We start from the raw sequence: 20,725 nt of genomic DNA on the forward strand, positions 1-20,725 counted from the left end.
ATCTGATATGTGGGGGTAAACCACTGTTTGGGCGCATGGTAGAGCTCGGAAGGGAAGGAGTGCCGTTTGACTTTTTCAACACAAAATTGGCTGGAATTGAGATTGGACCCTATGTTGTGTTTGGATAGCCCCTGATGTGCCTAAACAGTGGAAACCCCTACAAGTGACCCCTTTTTGGAAAATACACCCCCAAGGAACTTATCTAAATGTGTGATATGAACTTTGAACGCCCAGGTGTTTCACTAAAGTTTATAGCGTCTGGGCGTGAAAATATAAAAATAATTTTTTCTAAAAACATGATTTTTAGTCTCCAATATTTTATTTTCCCAAGGGCAACAGTAGAAATTGGACCCCAAAAGTTGTCCAATTTCTCCTGAGTACACTGATGCACCATATGTGGCAGAAAAGTACTGTATGGGTGCACATTGGGGCTCAGAAGGGAAGTAGTGATGTTTTAGAATGCAGACTTTGATGGAATGGTCTGCCCGTGTCATGTCGCGTTTGGAGAGCCCCTGATGTGCCTAAACAGTGGAAACCCCCCACAAGTGACCCCATTTGGGAAACTAGACCCCCCCAGGGAACTTATCTAGATGTGTGGTGAGCACTTTGAACCTCAAATGCTTCACAGAAGTTTATAACATAGAGCCATAAAAGTAAAAAATATTTTTTTCCACAAAAATGATCTTTTCTAAGCCAATTTTTTATTTTCTCAAGGGTAACAGAAGAAATTGGACCCCAAGAGTTATTGTGCAAATTGTCCTGAGTATGCTGATACCCCATATGTGGGGGTAAACCACTGTTTAGGTGCATGGCAGAGCTCAGAAGGGAATGAGCGCTAGATTTTACTGTTATGGTTTGCAGGTGCCATGACACACTGGGAGAGCCCATGAGGTGCCAGAACAGCAGAACCCCCTATAAGTGACCCCATTTTATGAATTACACCTCTCAATGAATTCATTTAGGGTTTGCAGTGATCATATAGACATCATAGGTGTGTCACAGAATTTTATACCATTGGGCAGCCATGCGGAGAGACTCGGGAGGAACGGAGCGCTATTTGCCTATTCAAGTGAATGGGTCTGTGCACATGTCAGTGTGTTTCCACGGACCATGTGTCCATGAGCAAAACACGCTGACGTCGATTTTGAATGTCAGCGTGGGCCAGCATACGTGCACACATAAAACACATGGATGTCATTCATGTGACACGCATTGGCACCGGGGAAGAAGCGTTACAGTAAGCGCTGTTCCCCCGTGCCAGGTGCTGAACATGACTCTCATCATTCTCCCCTTGTGCCGATCGCCAGCACAGCACCAGTACCTGAAATATCAGGACATGTGAATGAGGTGTTATAGCTGGTTTTTACGTTTGGCAACTGTCACAAATTAAAAGATGCTTTTCATTGTAAAAATAGTTTTTGCATCACCACATTTTGAGAGCTATAATTTTTTGACATTTTTTTATCGCTTTTTATTCTGATTTTTGGATGCAGAATGAACAAAAACCATCAATTCATGAATTTCTTTTGGGGGGGGGGGCGTTTATACCGTTCCAGGTGTGGTAAAATTGATAAAGCAGTTTTATTCTTCGGGTCAGTACGATTACAGCAATACCTCATTTATATCATTTTTCATGTTTATACAATAAAAACTATTTTATATAAAAAAAATAATTATTTTTTCATCGCTTTTTTCTGAGAGCTATAACTTTTTTATTTTTCCACTGATGACACTGTATGGGGGCTTTTTTTTGCGGGACAAGATGACGTTTTCAGCGGTACCATGTTTATTTATTGTTCACGTGTTTTTCCACTTTTTGCTTGGCGGTATGATGACAAAGCATTGTTTTTTGCCTTTGCTTTTATGTTGTTCACTAAAGGGGTTACCTAGTGGAACAGTTTTATAGGTTGGGTCGTTATGGACGTGGCAATACCAAATATGTGTACTTTTACTGTTTAGATTTTTTTAAATTCAAATATTTATTTAATGTTAGAATAAATATTGACTTTTTTATTATTATTATTATTATTATTATTATTATTTTTATATTTTTACAATTAGTTACATGTTTTTTTCATTTCATTCTATCTTTTACACTTTGTCCCACTATGGGACAGTCATTTTTTGCAGGCTGATCGCTTCTATGGCAGGCAGATGAAGCAGCATCCCCATGCTATAGAACAGGGGTGGGGAACCTTCTTTCTTCCAAGGGCCATTTGGATATTTATACCATCCTTCGGGGGCTGTACAAGCTCCGCCCACAAAGTACATCCTGACTCTGGCACTGGTTTCATGACTTAATCTTTCATTGTATGCCCTTCAATGTTCAGTAGTGAACACTGCGTGTGTGTGCTCACAGAGCAAGAAGAAATTAATGAGCTTGTGGCAATCAAAATACAGCTCCCTGCCCAAGAATGCGGTCCCTGAGAATCTGCTCGGGGGCCTGATAAAAGGTCATCGAGGGCCGTAAATGGCCCTGGGGCCTGAGGTTCCCCACCCCTGCTATAGAAGCTGTCAGCGCTGCACTCAGTGCCCTGACACTGAGAGACTGCCTGACTTGCACTGCGCATGACCAGGAAGTTTTTTAGCTCTGGTCATGGCAACATCAGGTTACCATGGCAGTGATCGCGACTTCGCGTCACGTTGTAGGGTCTCCAATCCAAAGGCAGAGGGACTGTCAGCCTGCTCCTGGAATGCTGTGATCGTGTTCGATTGCAGTATTTTTGGGGTTAAAATGGCAGGAGCGGTATATGACTGCTCCTGGCACTTAGTGCTGGGTGTCAGCTGTGAGAATCAGCTGACACCCGGCCGCACACCACCTGTGTGCGGCCGATCGCCGAGACGTACTATTCCGTCAATGGTCAAATTGGCCCAGGGCACATGGACGGAATAGTACGTCTGATGTCAGAAAGGGGTTAAACACAATACCACCCCTCTTATTTATTGTATTATGCTGCATTAGAAACTAAATAATTACGGCATGATGAAAATCAGCTTAAAGTTTCATGGAGCAATGTCTACCTTTCCCTCTTACCCCCCTTAGTTCGTATGATCCCTATTTTTGTGCTTCAGTTTTCCTTGGTTTTTCCTCTTCTCTAGGAGCCAAGTCATATGTGACGCCCCTATCACCGACTCTATGGTCTCTGCGCTGACTGTAGGACTTGTAGCTGTTTAACATTTAATAAAAATTCATTGGTTATAAAGAAGCTGTCCGGTTGAGTTATGAAACGAGCCGTGTCCTCCTGATTCTCCCCTTCTGAATTCAGATCTGACAATGACAATTTTACTTGTCCCTTGTTTCTACGATATCTACAAGTTTTCCTTTTACCGCTACATGTTATTGATACATAAAAGTTTCAGGACTCGGAAACATTATTTTTGCAAATATAAAGATGCGTGATATTTTGTTAGGCCAATTGTCTGATACTTAGAGGAAGCTTAGCAGCAATTCCAATATCTAAGACATATCTAAACACTATTACGGATTACACACAGTCACAGAAATTGCATTATAAGCTGTGGCCCTCATTCAGTGACAGCTCTTTTTCTTGTCTCTTGTACTCCTGCACCGGGTCATCTCTTACAATGGTCCAACGTTATCTACAAGCATTGATGGATTCCATTGTCCCTGATCTCTTTTTTCCATAGGTGCAATATCTTGGTGAAATCTCTCACCGTGCTCATCGCTCACGACTTCACAGTTTGGTTGAAAAATGTCTTGATGCGAATGTAAGAAATGAATCTTTAAGGACATGTACAGCCAAGATCCTGACACAGTGCGGAAAATAAGTATTTGATACGCTGCCGATTTTGCAAGTTTTCCCTCCTACAAAGAATGGAGAAGTCTGTAATATTTATCACAGGTACACTTCAACGGTGACAGAAAATCTAAAAATAAAAAAAACCAGAAAATCACATTGTATGATTTTAAAATAATGAAATTGCATGTTATTGCATGAAATAAGTATATGATCATCGACCAACCACCAAGAATTCAGACTCTCTCAGACCTGTTAGTTTTTCTTTAAAAAGCCCTTCTACTCTGCTGTGGCCTGTATTAATTGCAACCGGTTTGAAATTGTTATCTGTATAGAAGACACCTTTCCAGATAATCAGTCACATGCCATCCTCTCCACCATGGCCAAGACCAAAGAGCTGTCTAAGGGCACCAGGGACAAAATTGTAGACCTGCACAAGGCTGGGGTGGGCTGCAGCACAATAGGCAAGCAGATTGGTGAGAAGGTAACAATTGTTGACAAAATTATTAGAAAATGGAAGAAACACAAGTTGACTGTCAGTCTTCTTCGGTCTGGGGCTACATGCAAGATCTCATCTCGTGGGGTAAGGAAGATTCTGCGAAAGGTCAGAAATCAGCCCAGAACTACATGGTAAGACTTGGTCAATGACCTGAAGAGAGCTGGGATCACAGGACCGGGCCTGCTCAGGAAGTGTGCATAGCTAATCAGCTACCTAGTGTTCACTGGTGGATACAGACTGACCTGCAGGTAGCCGCCAGGTACCACTCCTGGGCAGAACCCAATATTGCAGCTGCAGACCCCAGGGTTCAGGTTCGCTGACACTGAATAGGGATACGTCTCTGTTCAGACTAGTAAGTTCTGGTACCTCTACAGAACGGTTACTGACACTGATTAGGGCAAGGTTAAGACACTCTGGTCTATGATACTGGAACAGGGTTTGGCCGAACATAGACCAGATGACAATGTTCAGGCACTGGCCACTCATGGACAAGCTTCAAGCACTGACCACTCCGGGAATGAGATTCAGGCCCTGGCCTTTCTGGATCCAGGGGACTACGGACACAGGACTTGCCACATCGGCATGAGTTTCAGACACTGGCTGCTCTGGGACCAGGGGATGATGGATTCAGGACTAGCCACACTGAGGCAAGGAATACAGGTTTAGGACACTGGCCGAACCAGGACCAGGGGACCTCATAACTCACTAGTAGTACACCTTACTGACTAATGATTCTACACGTTGCATGGCGAATCCCTAAGGGAGAGGGAGTCTTTTATATAGGATGACTCCCAGCAATTAGCTGGAAGCCATCTTCCAGGTGTAGTAATTATACTAAATATCTCTGAGCAACAAGCTAAGAGTATTTAGTATATACTTGCTCTGCCCCTTTAAGAATGGGGGAGTGCGCGCATGTGTGTACTAGGTGCATCGCTTGGAGCTGCGGCTTTCACACAACCAGGAAGCAGGAGAACACTGAGGATTGTGCCGAGGGTCTGAGGCAGTAAGCTAGCATCCCACCATGCAGGGGTGCCGGTAATAGAGCTACAAGCACACTATGCCATCATGGATTAAAATCTTCCAGGGCACGCAAGGTCCTGCTACTCACACCAGCATATGTCAAGGCCCATTAGAAGTTTGCCATTAGCCATCTGGATGATCCAGAGGAGGCAAGGGAGAATGTCACTTGGTCAGATAAGACCAAAATAGAACTTTGTGCTATCATCACCACCCGCCATGTTTGGAGGAAGAAGAAGGATGAGTGCAAATCCAAGAACACCGTCCCAACCATGAAGCACGGTGGGGGGAAACATCATACTTAAGGGGTGTCTTACTGCAAAACAGACACGATGACTTCACTGTATTTAAGGGAGGATGGATGGGTCAAGGATCGCAAGATTTTAGCCAAAAACCTCCTCCCTCAGTTGGAACATTGAAAGTGTGTCGTGGCTGGGTCTTCCAGCATGGCAATGACCCAAAACACATAGCAAGAGGAACTAAGAAGCATTTCAAGGTCCTGGAGTGGCCTAGCCAGTCTCTAATCCTGAACCCAATAGAAAATCTTTGGAGGGAGCTTAAAATCAATGTTGCCCAGTGACAGCCCAGAAACCTGAAGGATTAGGAGAAGATCTGTATGGAAGTATGGGCCAAAATCCCTGCTGCAGTGTGTGCAAACTTGGTCAGAACTACAGGAAACGTCTGACCTCTGTAATTACAAACAAAGGTTTCTGTACCAAATATTAAAACAGTTATCCACTACCCTAATTTCATTTTGTATTCATTAATCTTACTATTATGTGCCAGTAATGCCTCCATACTCTTATTATAGTAATATATACCTTTATAAGGCAGATAGCCTCACTTGGTGTCTGCCAGATGCAGCTCTAATGTTTATCAATCACTTCTTGTCCCCCGGCGTACTGCGCTCTAATACTACAAGCTCCGCTATGCGTTGCAGTGGCCTGTGAGCCAGCACTTAGCACGCCTTCTCCATTTTCCACACAAACTCCTCCCTGCCTCCTCACCATCACATATATATATATATATACACACATGCTGTATATATGTATACATAGACATATGCATACACATTTCCTATTCTTTGGCATGTTTGTCACACATGTATCAGATCACCAAACAAATGTAAATATTAGCCAATGATAACACAAAATGCAGTTTTTTAATGAAGATCTTTATTATATAGGGAAAAAGAAATCCAAACCTCCAGGGCCCTGTGTGAAAAAGTGATTGCCCCTAAACCTTATAACTGGTTGGGCCACTCTTAGCAGCAACAACTGCAATCAAGCGCTTGCAATAACTGGCAGTGAGTTTCTGGAGGAATTTTGGCCACTCATCTTAGTAGAATTTCCGAGCATGGACCGCCTTTTTAAGGTAATGACACAACAGCTTCTCAATTGCATAGCTCCCAACCATCCCAGATTCAGCTGGACTGTCATGTCACATCTCAGCTGTTCTCCCAACCTCTATATTCCTCTCTCCAATGTTTTCAATGCTCCTGTAGCTCTTCCTGCTTGGAGGGATTGGCCGCTTCTCTGCTTAGTGCATAAATTAGATTATATATTCACTTCCTCTCCCTTCAGTGATTGGTCTCCCCAGGAGTATGAGCTTCCATCTCAGTCTCCACAGGATGCTGCTTTACCAGTGAGCCACAGCTCACAATGCTGGAGATGGGAGAATTTGGTCATATTGACCGCTATATTGCCAGCAATGAACTCAGAAGCAGAGTATACATAACCATAGCAATACATTGTGTATAAGAATGCTTTTTATGGTGCCTGTATACTGAGGGGAAGAAAAATATATATTTTTGTTCCTATAAAAGTATTAAAAATAATAAGCAATTACAAAAATGTATTTTTTTATGTTACACTCCCAGATCCCAAACCCACAGCCTCAACATTACTGACAGGCACTGTAAGCTGCTGAGCCACAAGCTCCAGTGAAGTGATTGCAGGATTGTGTGCACTTGATCCATATTCCAGGCTCTGACTACAGGCAGATTATTCTGATAGAAATACACTGCTGTGTACAATGGATGTTTCTGTATTCTAGAGGAGAATGAGAGATTTTTTCATCCTATAAAATTACTAATAATAATGAAAAACACTTGATAATGAAAAAAAATGTCATTTTAATGCGTTTTTTAAATAATAAGCATCACAGATCAGTGAATAACCCGGACATAGTTGTGCCAATATAACAGTAATGACCCGCAGAACACAGCGATCAGATTATTTACAGGAATCGGTAAATTACGGGAGAAACAAAATGGCGTAATGCGGAGGACGTGTTCACACGTAGCGTAAATGCTGTGTTCTTCCTTCTGTAAATGTCTGACCCAGATGACGTAGTGACAATCTTCCCTGATTATTGCGCGTTTGCTGCGTTTCTTCTTTTTTGCATTTCCCCCATATTTGATGTTATTTGGCAGATATGAAGCCGCATTTAACACTTGTTTATTAGTACAGAGAAGCTTTGATTCTGCGCTTATAAATGTGACGGCGGTTTTCTCTTCACACATTTTTTCTCTAAATACGTTTTTTTCAGAAAAAGCCTATAAAGGGAAAATGCATCAAAGCCCCAGAGGTCCGCAGGGTCTTTAGGCCACAGAGAGCGCAGATTTCATGGAATCACGCCCACTTTGCTATGAAGTTTAGACCGTGTTCACATGTAGAGTAAACGCTGCGTATTTTCTGCTGCGTTTAATTGTCCAAGCAAAGTGGATGAGATTTCATGAGAACTGCGGCGCTATCAGACTCCAACACTCAGTATCTTCCATGATGTAACAGTCAGGATTCCTCTAGATTCTCGTCTCTCCGCCTGGTTACAGCTGTTCTTCCTTTCTCCCCTTTTCTTTCCTCGCCTTTCCCATTCCTTCTCTTCCCCTCCTGCCTCTTAAATGTTTTATATATAAGGTATTATATGTGTCCCGTAACCCCTTTCCCGGCCTATCCGGTGCAGACCAATCTTTTTCATTTTCTTTCTATCCCTTTCATTTTTCCTTTTTCCCCATGTTTCCTTAACCCCTTCATGACCGTACTAGTACGGTGCAGGTAGCTTCTCTCCCTTTGATGTCGGCTCCGGTGGTGAGCCCGCATCTTTCCCAGCACACGTCAGCTCAAGTGAGGTATTCTGCTACATACAGGTGATCTGATCATCGCCTGTATGTAGCAGAGCCGATCGCGTTATGGCAGCTTCTAGTCTCCCATGGAAACTATTGAAGCAGGCCAAAAGTAAAAAAAAAGTTTTTAAAAATATAAAAAAATATAAAAGTTTAAATCCCCCCCCTTTCACCTCACTCAAAATAAAACAATAGAAAAACCAAACATACACAAATTAGGTATCGCCGCATTCAGAATCGCCCGATCTATCAATAAAAAAAAGGAACAACCCGATCACTAGACGGTGTAGTGAGAAAAAAAGGCAAAATGCCAGAATTAAGGTTTTTTGGTCACTGCGACATTGAATTAAAATGCAATAACGGATGATGAAAAGATCGTATCTGCACCAACATGGGATCAATAAAAACATCAGCTCAGCGCGCAAACAATAAGCCCTCACCCAACCCAAGATCATGAAAAATGGAGACGCTACAGGCCTCAGAAAATGGCACGTTTTTTTTCCAACAAATTTTGGATTTTTTTTCACCACTTAAAAAAAAAAGAACTGAGACCTGTTCGGTGTCTATGACCTTGTAATGACTTGGAGAATCATAATGGCAGGGCAGTCTTAGCATTTGGTGAATATGGTAGAAAGTAAATCCCAAAAAAATTTTTGGCGTTACACTTTTTTTGCAATTTCACCGCACTTGGAATTTTTTCCCATTTTTGAGTACACGATATGGTGAAACCAATGATGTCGTTCCAAAGCACAACTTGTCCCGCAAAAACAAGCCCTCACATGGCCATACTGACAGAAATATAAAAAAGTTATGGCTGTGGGAAGAAGGGGAGCGGAAAACAGAAACGCAAAAACGAAAAAGGGCAAGGTCTCTAAGGGGTTAAAAACCATATTTTTCCTTCCCCATTCTCCTCCTTAACCCTTTCTCCCCTTTATTCTGCCTCTCTCTTTCATGACTTTACATTTCTCTTTTTTGCTGTTGTTTGGTTCTTCTCTGTATTACTTGGTATTTATAATCTGTCTCCCCTTTTTTCTTTACCCCATTTATGTAAATAAATCCTTAATAAAAACTACTTTACCATAAAAGGCGCCCGCTGAGCGCCCAAGGCACGCGGCTGATCTGTGCCGATTTGGGGCAATTTTCTCTGTAATAAAATTGCAGGTAAAAAACTGCAGAAACTTTATTAAGTGCAGAATCAAAGCATTTCTGTCCTCTAAAAAGCGCATTAAAACCGCGGCTTCACATCTGCACCAAGAACGCATCAAATAAGGGGGAGAACATCGTTATTGTAGATGGTGCGGATCCTGCAGAAAACAAAAAACACCGTATTTCTGAAGTGTGTGAACACGGCCTTACAGACACAAATAAGCCGGATGTCGTATAGTGACGCTACATAAAGAGGAGAACGTTCTGGAGGCTCCGACTGTGAATGATGGCACAAAAAATAATCCCCAGGTCCCACGCACGCTGGACCAGAGAGCCATGAATCCACCTGCTCATCTCTAGTCCCAACTGTCCCGGATACAGCAGTCAGTCCCAGAATTGGGTCTACGTCCTGCAGTCTCAGGCGTCTGCTGAATTTCCCTCACTACCAGCGTCCCTCTGATAACTCCTCCTGCTGGGGGAGAAAGCAGTGGTAAATGGCCGTGGATTAGGGTGAGGCCGGGGTCACACTAGAGAGGAATACGGACGAGTGAGAGGCGTTAAAATCATGCATTACACACGGACAAATGATTCTCTATGGGGCAGCTCCCATCAGCCATATATTTCTCGTCCGTATTCTACGCTCCGTGCCAATTGCAGCATGCTGCGAGTGTCAGCGTACTACGCCCGTAGTACGCCAATGCAAGTCTATGGGAGCGCTAAAAATACGCATTACACACGGACCACACATGTGACTAGTGAGAAATACGCACCCGGTGTCTTGTAGAAAAGCCGGCAATTCAGTGCGCTATACAGTAAAATCACACTGACAGGTTTAATAAAGAAACGAAAGAATAGATATATACACATAGAATACATATATATATACAGACATGTCATTGAGACACATATATATATATATTTATATTTCACAAAGTTCTTCTTAGCAGAATAGCCGCTAATTCAATTGCCGGCTTTTGTCATATCATTCCCCAACCCGACATGAAATGACACATGGTTACATACAGTAAACCATTTAATTTCATGTTTTTTTATATGTCTTTCATTAGTAATTAGATGAGGGTTGATGTGTAAAATTTGGGAGGTGTAGGTCTTAATTTAAGGGGTTAATTCGTTGTAAAAAAAAGTGTGGGCTCCCACGGTAATTTGTCAATGTGGGAGCCCACGCATTTTTTTTACAACGAATTAACCCCTTAAATTGAGACCTACACCTCCCAAATTTTACACATCATCCCTCATCTAATTACTAATGAAAGACATATAAAAAAACATGAAATTAAATGGTTTACTGTATGTAACCATGTGTCATTTCATGTCGGGCTGGGGAATGATATGACAAAAGCCGGCAATTGAATTAGCGGCTATTCTGCTATGAAGAACTCTGTGAAATATAAATATATATATATATATGTGTCTCAATGACATGTATATATATGTATTCTATGTGTCTATATCTATTCTTTGGTTTCTGTTAGAAACCCTGTCGTAGGGCTCCATTATATGTCCATTTTGCAAGCCGGCGAGAAAATCTCAGCATACGGATGGCATATGGATTACATACGGATGCTGACATGCGCAAAATACGCGACCTCACCTTGCTTACGGATGACATACGGAGCACTGTTTAGGGGTTATTCATCTGTATTACGCATGTAAACTATGGACCGTATTTTGTGTCGGTTAGTGTGACCCCGGCCTGAGGCCAAAAGTTGCTGCTATGCGCCGCATGCTCTGTGCCTCTATCTGTGCTTCAAAAGTTGTGAGGTGTGCACAGTTACTTGGTGTAACACTGGTGGATGTGCACCCACTGCAACATCAGCCAGGCTTACCTACACACACGGCTCCGCTCCGTACACCACGTACACACATGGCTCCGCTCAGTACACCACGTACACACATGGCTCTGCTCTTTACACCTCGTACACACGGCTCCGGTCCGTACACCTCGTACACACAGGGCTCCACTCCGTACACCTTATACACACACGGCTCCGCTCCGTACACCTCGTACACACAGGGCTCCACTCCGTACACCTTATACACACACGGCTCTGCTACGTACACCCTCGGCTCTGCTCCGTACACCTCGTACACACGTGGCTCTGCTCCGTACACCTCGTACACACACAGCTCTGCTTAGTACACCTCGTACACACACGGCTCCGCTCCGTACACCCCGTACACACGCGGCTCTGCTTCATACACCTTGTACACACGCAGCTCTGCTTCATACACCTTGTACACACACGGCTCCGCTCCATACACCTCATATAAACGTGGCTCTGCTATGCACACACCTGGCTCCGCTCAGTACACCTCGTACACACACAGCTCTGCTCCATACACTCCGTACACACACGGCTCCGCTCCGTACACATCATACACACACGGCTCCGCTCCGTACACCTCGTACACACGCGGCTCTGCTCCGTACACCTCGTATGCACGTGGCTTTGCTACGTACACACCTGGCTCCGCTCCGTACACCTCATACACACACGGCTCCGCTCCGTACACATCATACACACACGGCTCCGCTCCGTACACCTCGTAAACTCACGGCTCTGCTCCGTACACCTCGTACACACAGGGCTCCGCTCCGTACACCTCGTACACACACGGCTCCGCTCCGTACACCTTATACACACACGGCTCCGCTCCGTACACCTCTTACACACAGGGCTCCACTCCGTACACCTTATACACACACGGCTCTGCTCCGTACACCCACGGCTCTGCTCCGTACACCTCGTACACACGTGGCTCTGCTCCGTACACCTCGTACACACACAGCTCTGCTTAGTACACCTCGTACACACACGGCTCCGCTCCGTACACCACGTACACACGCGGCTCTGCTTCATACACCTTGTACACACGCAGCTCTGCTTCATACACCTTGTACACACACGGCTCCGCTCCATTCACCTCATATAAACGTGGCTCTGCTATGCACACACCTGGCTCCGCTCCGTACACCTCGTACACACACAGCTCTGCTCCATACACTCCGTACACACGCGGCTCCGCTCCGTACACATCATACACACACGGCTCCGCTCCGTACACCTCGTACACACGCGGCTCTGCTCCGTACACCTCGTATGCACGTGGTTCTGCTACGTACACACCTGGCTCCGCTCCGTACACCTCATACACACACGGCTCCGCTCCGTACACATCATACACACACGGCTCCGCTCCGTACACCTCGTAAACTCACGGCTCTGCTCCGTACACCTCGTACACACAGGGCTCCGCTCCGTACACCTCGTACACACGGCTCCTCTCCGGACACCTCGTACACACACGGCACCGCTCCGTACACCTCGTACACACACGGCTCCGCTCCGTACACCTCGTACACACGGCACCGCTCCGTACACCTCGTACACACACGGCTCCGCTCCGTACACCTCGTACACACACGGCTCCACTCCGTACACCTCGTACACACACGGCTCCACTCCTTACACCTCGTACACACACGGCTCCACTCCGTACACCTCGTACACACACAGCTCCGCTCCATACACATCGTACACACGAGGCTCCGCTCCGTACACCTCGTACACACACGGCTCCGCTCCGTACACCTCGTACACACGCGGCTCTGCTCAGTACACCTCGCACACACACGGCTCCGCTCCGTACACCTCGTACACACACGGCTCCGCTCCGTACACCTCGTACACACACGGCACCGCTCCGTACACCTCGTACACACACGGCTCCGCTCCGTACACCTCGTACACACACGGCTCCACTCCGTACACCTCGTACACACACAGCTCCGCTTCATACACATCGTACACACAGGGCTCCGCTCCGTACACCTCGTACACACACGGCTCCGCTCCGTACACCTCGTACACACACAGCTCAGCTCCGTACACCTCGTACACACACGGCTCCGCTCCGTACACCTCGTACACACGCGGCTCCGCTCCGTACACCTCGTACACACACGGCTCCACTCCGTACACCTCGTACACACACGGCTCCGCTCCGTACACCTCGCACACACACGGCTCCGCTCCGTACACCTCATACACACTCGGCTCCGCTCCGTACACCTCATACACACACGGCTCCGCTCCGTACACCTCGTACACACACGGCTCCGCTCCGTACACCTCGTACACACACGGCTCCGCTCCGTACACCTCGTACACACACGGCTCCGTACACCTCGTACACACACGGCTCCGCTCCGTACACCTTGTACACACACGGCTCTGCTCCGTACACCTTGTACACACACGGCTCTGCTACATCCCCCCTGTAAACCCCTCCTGACCCCACACAGAAACTTCCCCTCATCCAGCACCATGACAACCAGCACAGCAGAGTCCTGCACACACTGAGGCCCCTGATCATGTGACCCCTGACTCCTCCCCTCCTGTGACCTCATCACAGGTCCTGTGCACAGAGCAGCCATATATGTGGCAGACACTCCTGGACCTTCTGCTTTCTGGGTGGGTTCCTCCTGTGAGTCCTATTAACCCTTTCGCTCCCTGTCTTCTCCTTTCTGACAGGACAATCTCTGAATTCGGACAGTGTGACAGGAATTTCAGCAATGTGGAAGGAAGAAATGACAATTTTACTGTTTTCCTCACAGAAATGTGACTTTCCCCCCAAATGTATCATTGTCCTAAAGGTGACAGGAGCGCTGAGGCCGCATAGTGCGCCGTGTCTCCTGAGGGCCGATACCCCACAGGCTCGGGAGGGAAGGGGCGCCATTGTGGCTGGGATAGACGGCGGACGCCGTGTGACCTGTGAAGAGCTCTGACACCAGAACAGCAGAGACCCCACAAGTGGCCCCATGTTACCCCCTCCACCTCTGGGGGGCTCATCTAGGGGGCAGGGAGGATTATTAACCCTCAGGGGGTCACAGAATTGTGTAACATTGAGCGGAGGAATGAAATGTTCCCACTAAAATGTCGCTCTGTCCCCAAGTCTGTAATTATCACACGGGAGAAGAGGAGAAAACAGAAACCACTTGTTCCACAATTTCCCCTGAGCGCCGATACCCCATAAGGGGCCGGACACTCCTCAGGAGGGAAGGAGCGCCGTCTGACCGGGCAGAGTCTGCTCTTATGGTGTTAGGGGGTCACATTATCAGAGCCCCCAATAAGAGGCGCCATGTTACACCGGCCACCTCTCAATTACTCATCTGTGTCCCAGAATTTTATACCATTGGGCGATGAGGAAAAAATAATTACATTTTACCACAAATAAATAGTTTTCTCCCCAGAGCAGCCATAGAAGCTGTCAGTGCTGAGAGAGAGACTGGATTGTTACAGCTGCCTGAAGAAGGAGCCGCTGTGCTCTGCAAGCTGCAAACATACTATTATCTGGTTATAAAGGCGTCACTCCGAGAATAGTTATATCATCATTGGGCAGAAAAGTCTTCACATCCATCTTGTAATATAGGAAAGTCTAAGGCCAGAAATAATCCCCATAAATCACTGTACATGGAGACTTTGGGATCAGATCATTTCTGTCCGTTGTGTTTGTGGAAACTAAAAATCTTTTCTAAAAGCCTCAAACTTCTGTGTGTGACTCAGAGCTGAGATCTAACGTGATAGAAGATTCCAGTGCGGGGAAGACGGGAAACCTTCATATAGACGGCCGGTGGGGATGGAGGCAGTGACCGACTCTGGCCACATCTGTCTCTAGAGCCGCAGTAGAAGATGAAGATGTCGTCCTCATCATGAAGGAGTTATTTCTCATGTCGCGTGTAATGAATATCTCCTGCAGTATTGCTAATGCCGATTCCAGTGTCGGTAATGAGACGAGAATTAGCGTTATGGAAGATGAGTCTATGAGGAACGTGTTCAGCTGCCGACTCCGAGGAGGAAACTGCTTGTTGTCTGTGGCCTAAATATATAGGTTTTATTAGTAGATGTCAGGGAAGAAAACTAAACCCTGTAAGATAATAAATCTCCTCATATGTTTCCCTTATTATCTCCAGTAATTGTATTATTACACAGGATTCTTATGATGTTACATCGGATCATCTTCTCAATCAGGTCTCTACAATATCGGATCCTCTCAGTGAAGATCTTCTACAGAAGAGAATTTTCCTGATTTACCCATCAAGGATGGATATGGACAGAGACAAGATGGCGGAGAGGATGTTACACCTCACCCTAGAGATCCTCTTCCGTCTCACTGGAGAGGTGAGAGATTCTGATGACGTCACATTACATCATTCTTATCTATGGGAATAACAGATGGACAGAACTGGAGAGGTGAGGACTCTGGAAATGTCTGGAGTGAGATTTATTAATGTGTCTCTCCATAACCAGGATTACACAGTGCTGAAGAAGACCTCTAGTGATCGCTGTCAGGACCCTGTGTCTGAGGGATGGGGAAGACCCCTGAGCCCAATCACGAGGCCTCCACCTCACCCCCTGATCCATGAGGACATCAATGACCAGAAGATCCTAGAACTCATCTACAAGATGATTGAGCTGCTGACTGGAGAGGTGACACTGCTGGGAATGCTGGGACATTATACAGTAACACTATGAAGGGATCGGGGGATGACGGTATCATTGTATGTGTCAGGTTCCTATAAGGTGTCAGGATGTCGCTGTCTATTTCTCCATGGAGGAGTGGGAGTATGTAGAAGGACACAGAGATCTGTACAAGAACGTCATAATGGAGGTTCCCCAGCCCCTCACATCACCAGGTAATAGACAGGACTAAATACACACGGCCTATAATTATCTGTATGTAGAGAATGAATTCAGTTCCTGTATGTGTTTCCTCCAGATCTATCCAGTAAGAAGACAACACCAGAGAGATGTCCCCGTCCTCTTCTTCCACAGGACTGTAACCAAGAAGATCCCAGTGCTCCTCAGGATCATCAGGTAGATGGAGAGAAGGTGTCAGGAGATCTCCCCTATGATGTGTAGACGGCTGTGAAGGTCTTGTGCTCAGTCTTGCTGTATCTACCAGTATTATATGTTTTATACTTGTGTAATGAGAACGGTGGAGATGGCAGGATTAGAGCTGATCATAGATGGGACTTCTCCATCTGTCGGTGACTTTTACAATATTTGTTTCAGGGTGAAGATCTGACCCATATTAACACTACAGAGACATATGTTAGAGATGATGAGCGGTGTAAAGAGGAGATTCCCACACATGACCACCCAGGTGAGTAGTAACCACTGAATGCAGAGAAGTCACAGATTCTTCTCGGTCACCGGCTGTGGCTGCTTTATCGGTGGTGTAGTCCGGCTGTATTACCATGATCACCATTTTTTCTCTACAACACATTTTCCTTCACCCAAAACTGTTCAAATGACTTTGGGCATTGAAAGCCCTTTTCTATAGAACTAATTACAACCTGGAGGATCCACCTACTCCCTGGAAGTCAAATGACAGCGTACGTAGAATGTGCTGACAGGTTAGAAAATCACTTGAAGAAGAATCTTATGCTGGGCCTGTAAGAGAAAGCGGAGGGTAATGATGCTGTTGGCTTCCTAGAACCCTGAGATCTTATCGGATGAATCTTCTCTCCCTTCTCTGCTGCTGAATATCTCATGGTCTCTACAAGACCAGGTCCAGTCTTTCTGGTCAAACTTTGCTTTTATGAGCGACAACATTAAATCTGCAGTGAGGCCAAGTGTTAATTTCTGTACAATAACTAATCTCCCTTTATCCTCATTTTTCAACTAAACTACCGTAATTTTCAGACTATAAGATGCTTGAAGAAAATGGGGGGGTGTCTTATTATCCGGATGTACCGGCTCTGGCTGTGGTGGGTAGGTGGGGGAACGGCATCGGCGGAGCAGCGGGTCACAGGAGGCTGGAGCAGGTGGCTGCGGCTAACTCCTGTTTCCGCTGCTAAAGAGAAATGAATATTCACTGCATTCCACGCCAATGGGCTTGGAGAGCAATGGATATTCATTTCTCTTTAATAATAGTATCTTGATCTGATTACCCCCCAACCCCGGTCTTGGTATGCATGGCCTCATCCTTATAATTGGCACACCCCCCCCATCCCTATCCTGGTATGCATGGCTCCATCAGAAATCATGAAAAATACAAACCATTACACTTACCTACCCCGCGCTCCCTCGCGTCCTGCTCCGGTGCCAGCAACTGCTATATGCTTGTAAGCAGCACATGGCAGGGATGTCATGTGCTGCTCACAAGCAGAGCACAGATGCCAGGACTGTGCACATAAAGGGCAGTGAGTATTCTTTGCTCTTCAGTAGCACACAGTGTCAGCCACCGGCTTCCTGCTGCTACCGGCGATCACGTGTGCCGCTACTTAAGAGAAATAAATATTCATGAATACTCACTGTTCTCAGCGCTGCTTACAAGCATAAAGCAGTTGCTGGCACTGGGGCAGGAAGCTGCAAGGGAGCGCCGTATAGGTAAGTGTAATGGTTTGTTTTTTTAATGTTTTCTGATGGGGCCATGCATACCAGGATAGGAATGGGGGTGGGGGCCACTTATAAGTGTGGGGCCCTGCATACCAGGACAAGATGGGGCTGTAGGTTACCAGCAGGTGCGATGGATGCAGTAACGAGCAGGAGGCAGAGCAAGTGTTAACGGGTGTCTTTATGTAACCAGAGAAAAAGATAACAACGCTTTCTCCACGCAGGGAGTTAATATATACAAGATGCACAGAAGTATTGCGCGGACAAATACGTAGGGTTCAACTTATCAGACTCTGTCATCTGGAGGGAGGTAGTTGGAAGATCCCACGATGGCGCTGCAGACGGCGCGTCACATTGAGGAAGGGGTCCTGGATGTACCGGAGGCACTGTCTCTTAGCGGTGAAGAAGAGTCTAGGACCTTTTGGTGGGCTGCTGTATGTCCGGGTACCGGTGGCTGTTGTTTCAGCGGATGAGGCGGAGGGTTCCGGTATCAAGGCCGCAGCCGCGGCTGTAATGTCAAAGTCTCCGACGGGAGCCATGCACTCTACACTGTCAGCTGTCAAGCGTTGCACAGTACGGTCAGTGCTTCCTGCCTGTGGTCGCGTAGGGTCGACGTCCGGCAGCGGTAAGCGGTCACTGGTGCTGTTGCTGGATGTTGGGGGTGCGCACTCAAGCACAGTCTGCCATCAGTAGTGTTACCCGCAGGTAGGGAGCAAACCTTCCCCTGCTGCACCTCCTGTCTTCCGGCCAGAGACCCCAGGTTCCCGCGCACCCCCCTTTTTATATCAGACCCGCCCTGCAGCAAAGGTCACAGGTCTGTCCCGCTCATGTTCTCTGTCCCCCTTCAACACTAGTGGCAATCCCAATGGTATCGGCCCAGAGACACTGTTGCCTTTATTGTTCCGGTCCTTCCTCCTACATCCCCCCACTCTTTTTGCTCGCCATTCCACGGGTGAAGATTTGCGGGGAGCGTTAGAAAACTTTCACCTTCTCTGGATTCGCTTCTGCCATACGAATTAGTCTTGCTTATAACGTTCGGGGGGGTTGCCAGCTGTTGACCATTCGGAGCGTCTTAAGCTGGGAGGAGTAGTGGAGCTCTCTGGGGAGGTGGAATCCGAAGGTATGATGGGGGATCCAGAGATGTACTCTTCTGGAGGGCCGTCACTTGGTGTGAGGACGTCCTCTTCCTCTTTTTCTTCTAGAACTGCTAGAGTCGGCTCCAGGGCCTCAGGAACCTCCTTTGGTCAAATCGGGTCTCTAGACTTCGTAACAGGGTCTCTGGATTTCGTAAACAGGTCCCTCAGAACTGACTCGTCACTTCACCCGATAAGGTTCCTTCTCCCAACGGTGTTCCAGTTTGTTTTGAGGACATTTCTCTCTCACCAGTACTCGATCTCCTACTTGAAGCTCAGCTGCCTGGCAAGGGGCCTGACTGAGTGTTCTAGCTCCCGTAGTCTTGTTTGCACCAGCCGATGCAGTGTCTGTAAACAATGCCGGTGATCTCTCCAGTCCTCTCCTGGACTGGATATTTTTCTTCAGGATCCAACTCCAGCTCGGTGATCTCTTTTCCTTCACGACTGAACAGCAGGGTGTAGCCAGTAACTCGATGTACACAATTATTGTACACCCAAACCAGTTCGGAGACATATTCAGGACAACGGGCTTTTCGGTCTTCCTCTAGGGTTCGAAGCATTTGAATCAGAGTCCGATTGAATCTCTCACAAGCTGCGGGTGGTACGGGTTGTCTGAGACATGTCTATGCCATACAGACGATGCAACTGCTCCATTATCTTCCCCAAGAAGCAGATACCTCGATCCGAATGAATCCATTTGGGACAGCCGTAGATCTGAATAAAATTCTTACAGATGGCGTAAGCGGCGGACTCTGCGGTTTGGTGACGAGTGGGAGTCACCACGGCAAACTGTGTGAAGTCGTCACCCTGGTGAGCTGGGCCAATGGTGTGATAATCTATCATCCGGAGTTCCAGGGGGCGGATGTCACTATGGTTTGGCCAGGAGCCCTTTGCTCAGGCGGCTTCGCCAGTTCACACTGCCGGCATTTCCTGCAGGCCTTCTCAACCTCTGTCCGCAGTCGAGGGTGGTAGATGAATCATTGTAACCACCGGAAAGTTTACTCCGGGCCAAAATGTGCTCCTCCTTCATGTGCTTCACGGGCAATTTCAGGAAGTAGGGTTTCAGGTGTTACTACTTGCCATGTGGCAGCCAGCTCCGTCTGGAGCTGTATCTTCCGATATAATAGCCCGTTCTTCATCTGCGGTCACTCCCACTGGCGAAGAATCCAGAGGGTTCCGGGGGAGAGAGCACCCCTCTGGGCTGTACTGGGAAGTCTTCCTTGAGTTACACACCATCGCAGTAGGGTGAGCTCCATATTTTTCTGCTGTAACTGAACCCATTTGTCCCTAGACAGCCCCAAAATGCCTTCCGTTGTCTTAGCTCGCAGCTGTTCCTGCGTCGCCACTACAGTCCTGGCGGGCTCCATGAAACATGGAATCTCTTCATTTTCCAACTCCTCATCTCTGCTCAGTCCGGGGGCAGAATGGCGGATACTGGAAAGAGAGTCGGCATGGCTGTTCTCCACTCCTCTCTTGTAGGCGATTTTATACCTAAATTGGCCATTCTGGCCACCCATCGCTGTTCTCATGCCCATAATTTGGCATTTTCTAGATGCGCCAATGGGTTGAAGTCCATGCGTACTATGACTTCGACAAATATTCCGCAAACCTCTCCGTCATAGCCC

At 46.8% G+C, this 20,725-nt stretch overlaps 1 protein-coding gene across 1 annotated transcript in view; it reads left to right on the forward strand.

Moving 5' to 3' along the window:
- LOC141078137 (uncharacterized) overlaps positions 1 to 20,725 on the forward strand; it is a 192,143-nt gene that overhangs the window by 160,017 nt on the left and 11,401 nt on the right. Inside the window, exons 10-14 of the mRNA XM_073564968.1 lie at positions 15,598 to 15,747; positions 15,877 to 16,056; positions 16,139 to 16,262; positions 16,346 to 16,443; positions 16,642 to 16,732. Of these exons, the coding sequence (XP_073421069.1) occupies positions 15,598 to 15,747; positions 15,877 to 16,056; positions 16,139 to 16,262; positions 16,346 to 16,443; positions 16,642 to 16,732 (643 nt within the window). The remainder of the gene's footprint in view (positions 1 to 15,597; positions 15,748 to 15,876; positions 16,057 to 16,138; positions 16,263 to 16,345; positions 16,444 to 16,641; positions 16,733 to 20,725) is intronic.

This window comes from Dendrobates tinctorius, unplaced genomic scaffold (assembly GCF_039654945.1).
Source record: "Dendrobates tinctorius isolate UK_male_01 unplaced genomic scaffold, ASM3965494v1 ptg000509l, whole genome shotgun sequence".
In the NCBI taxonomy this organism is placed as follows: Eukaryota; Metazoa; Chordata; class Amphibia; order Anura; family Dendrobatidae; genus Dendrobates; species Dendrobates tinctorius.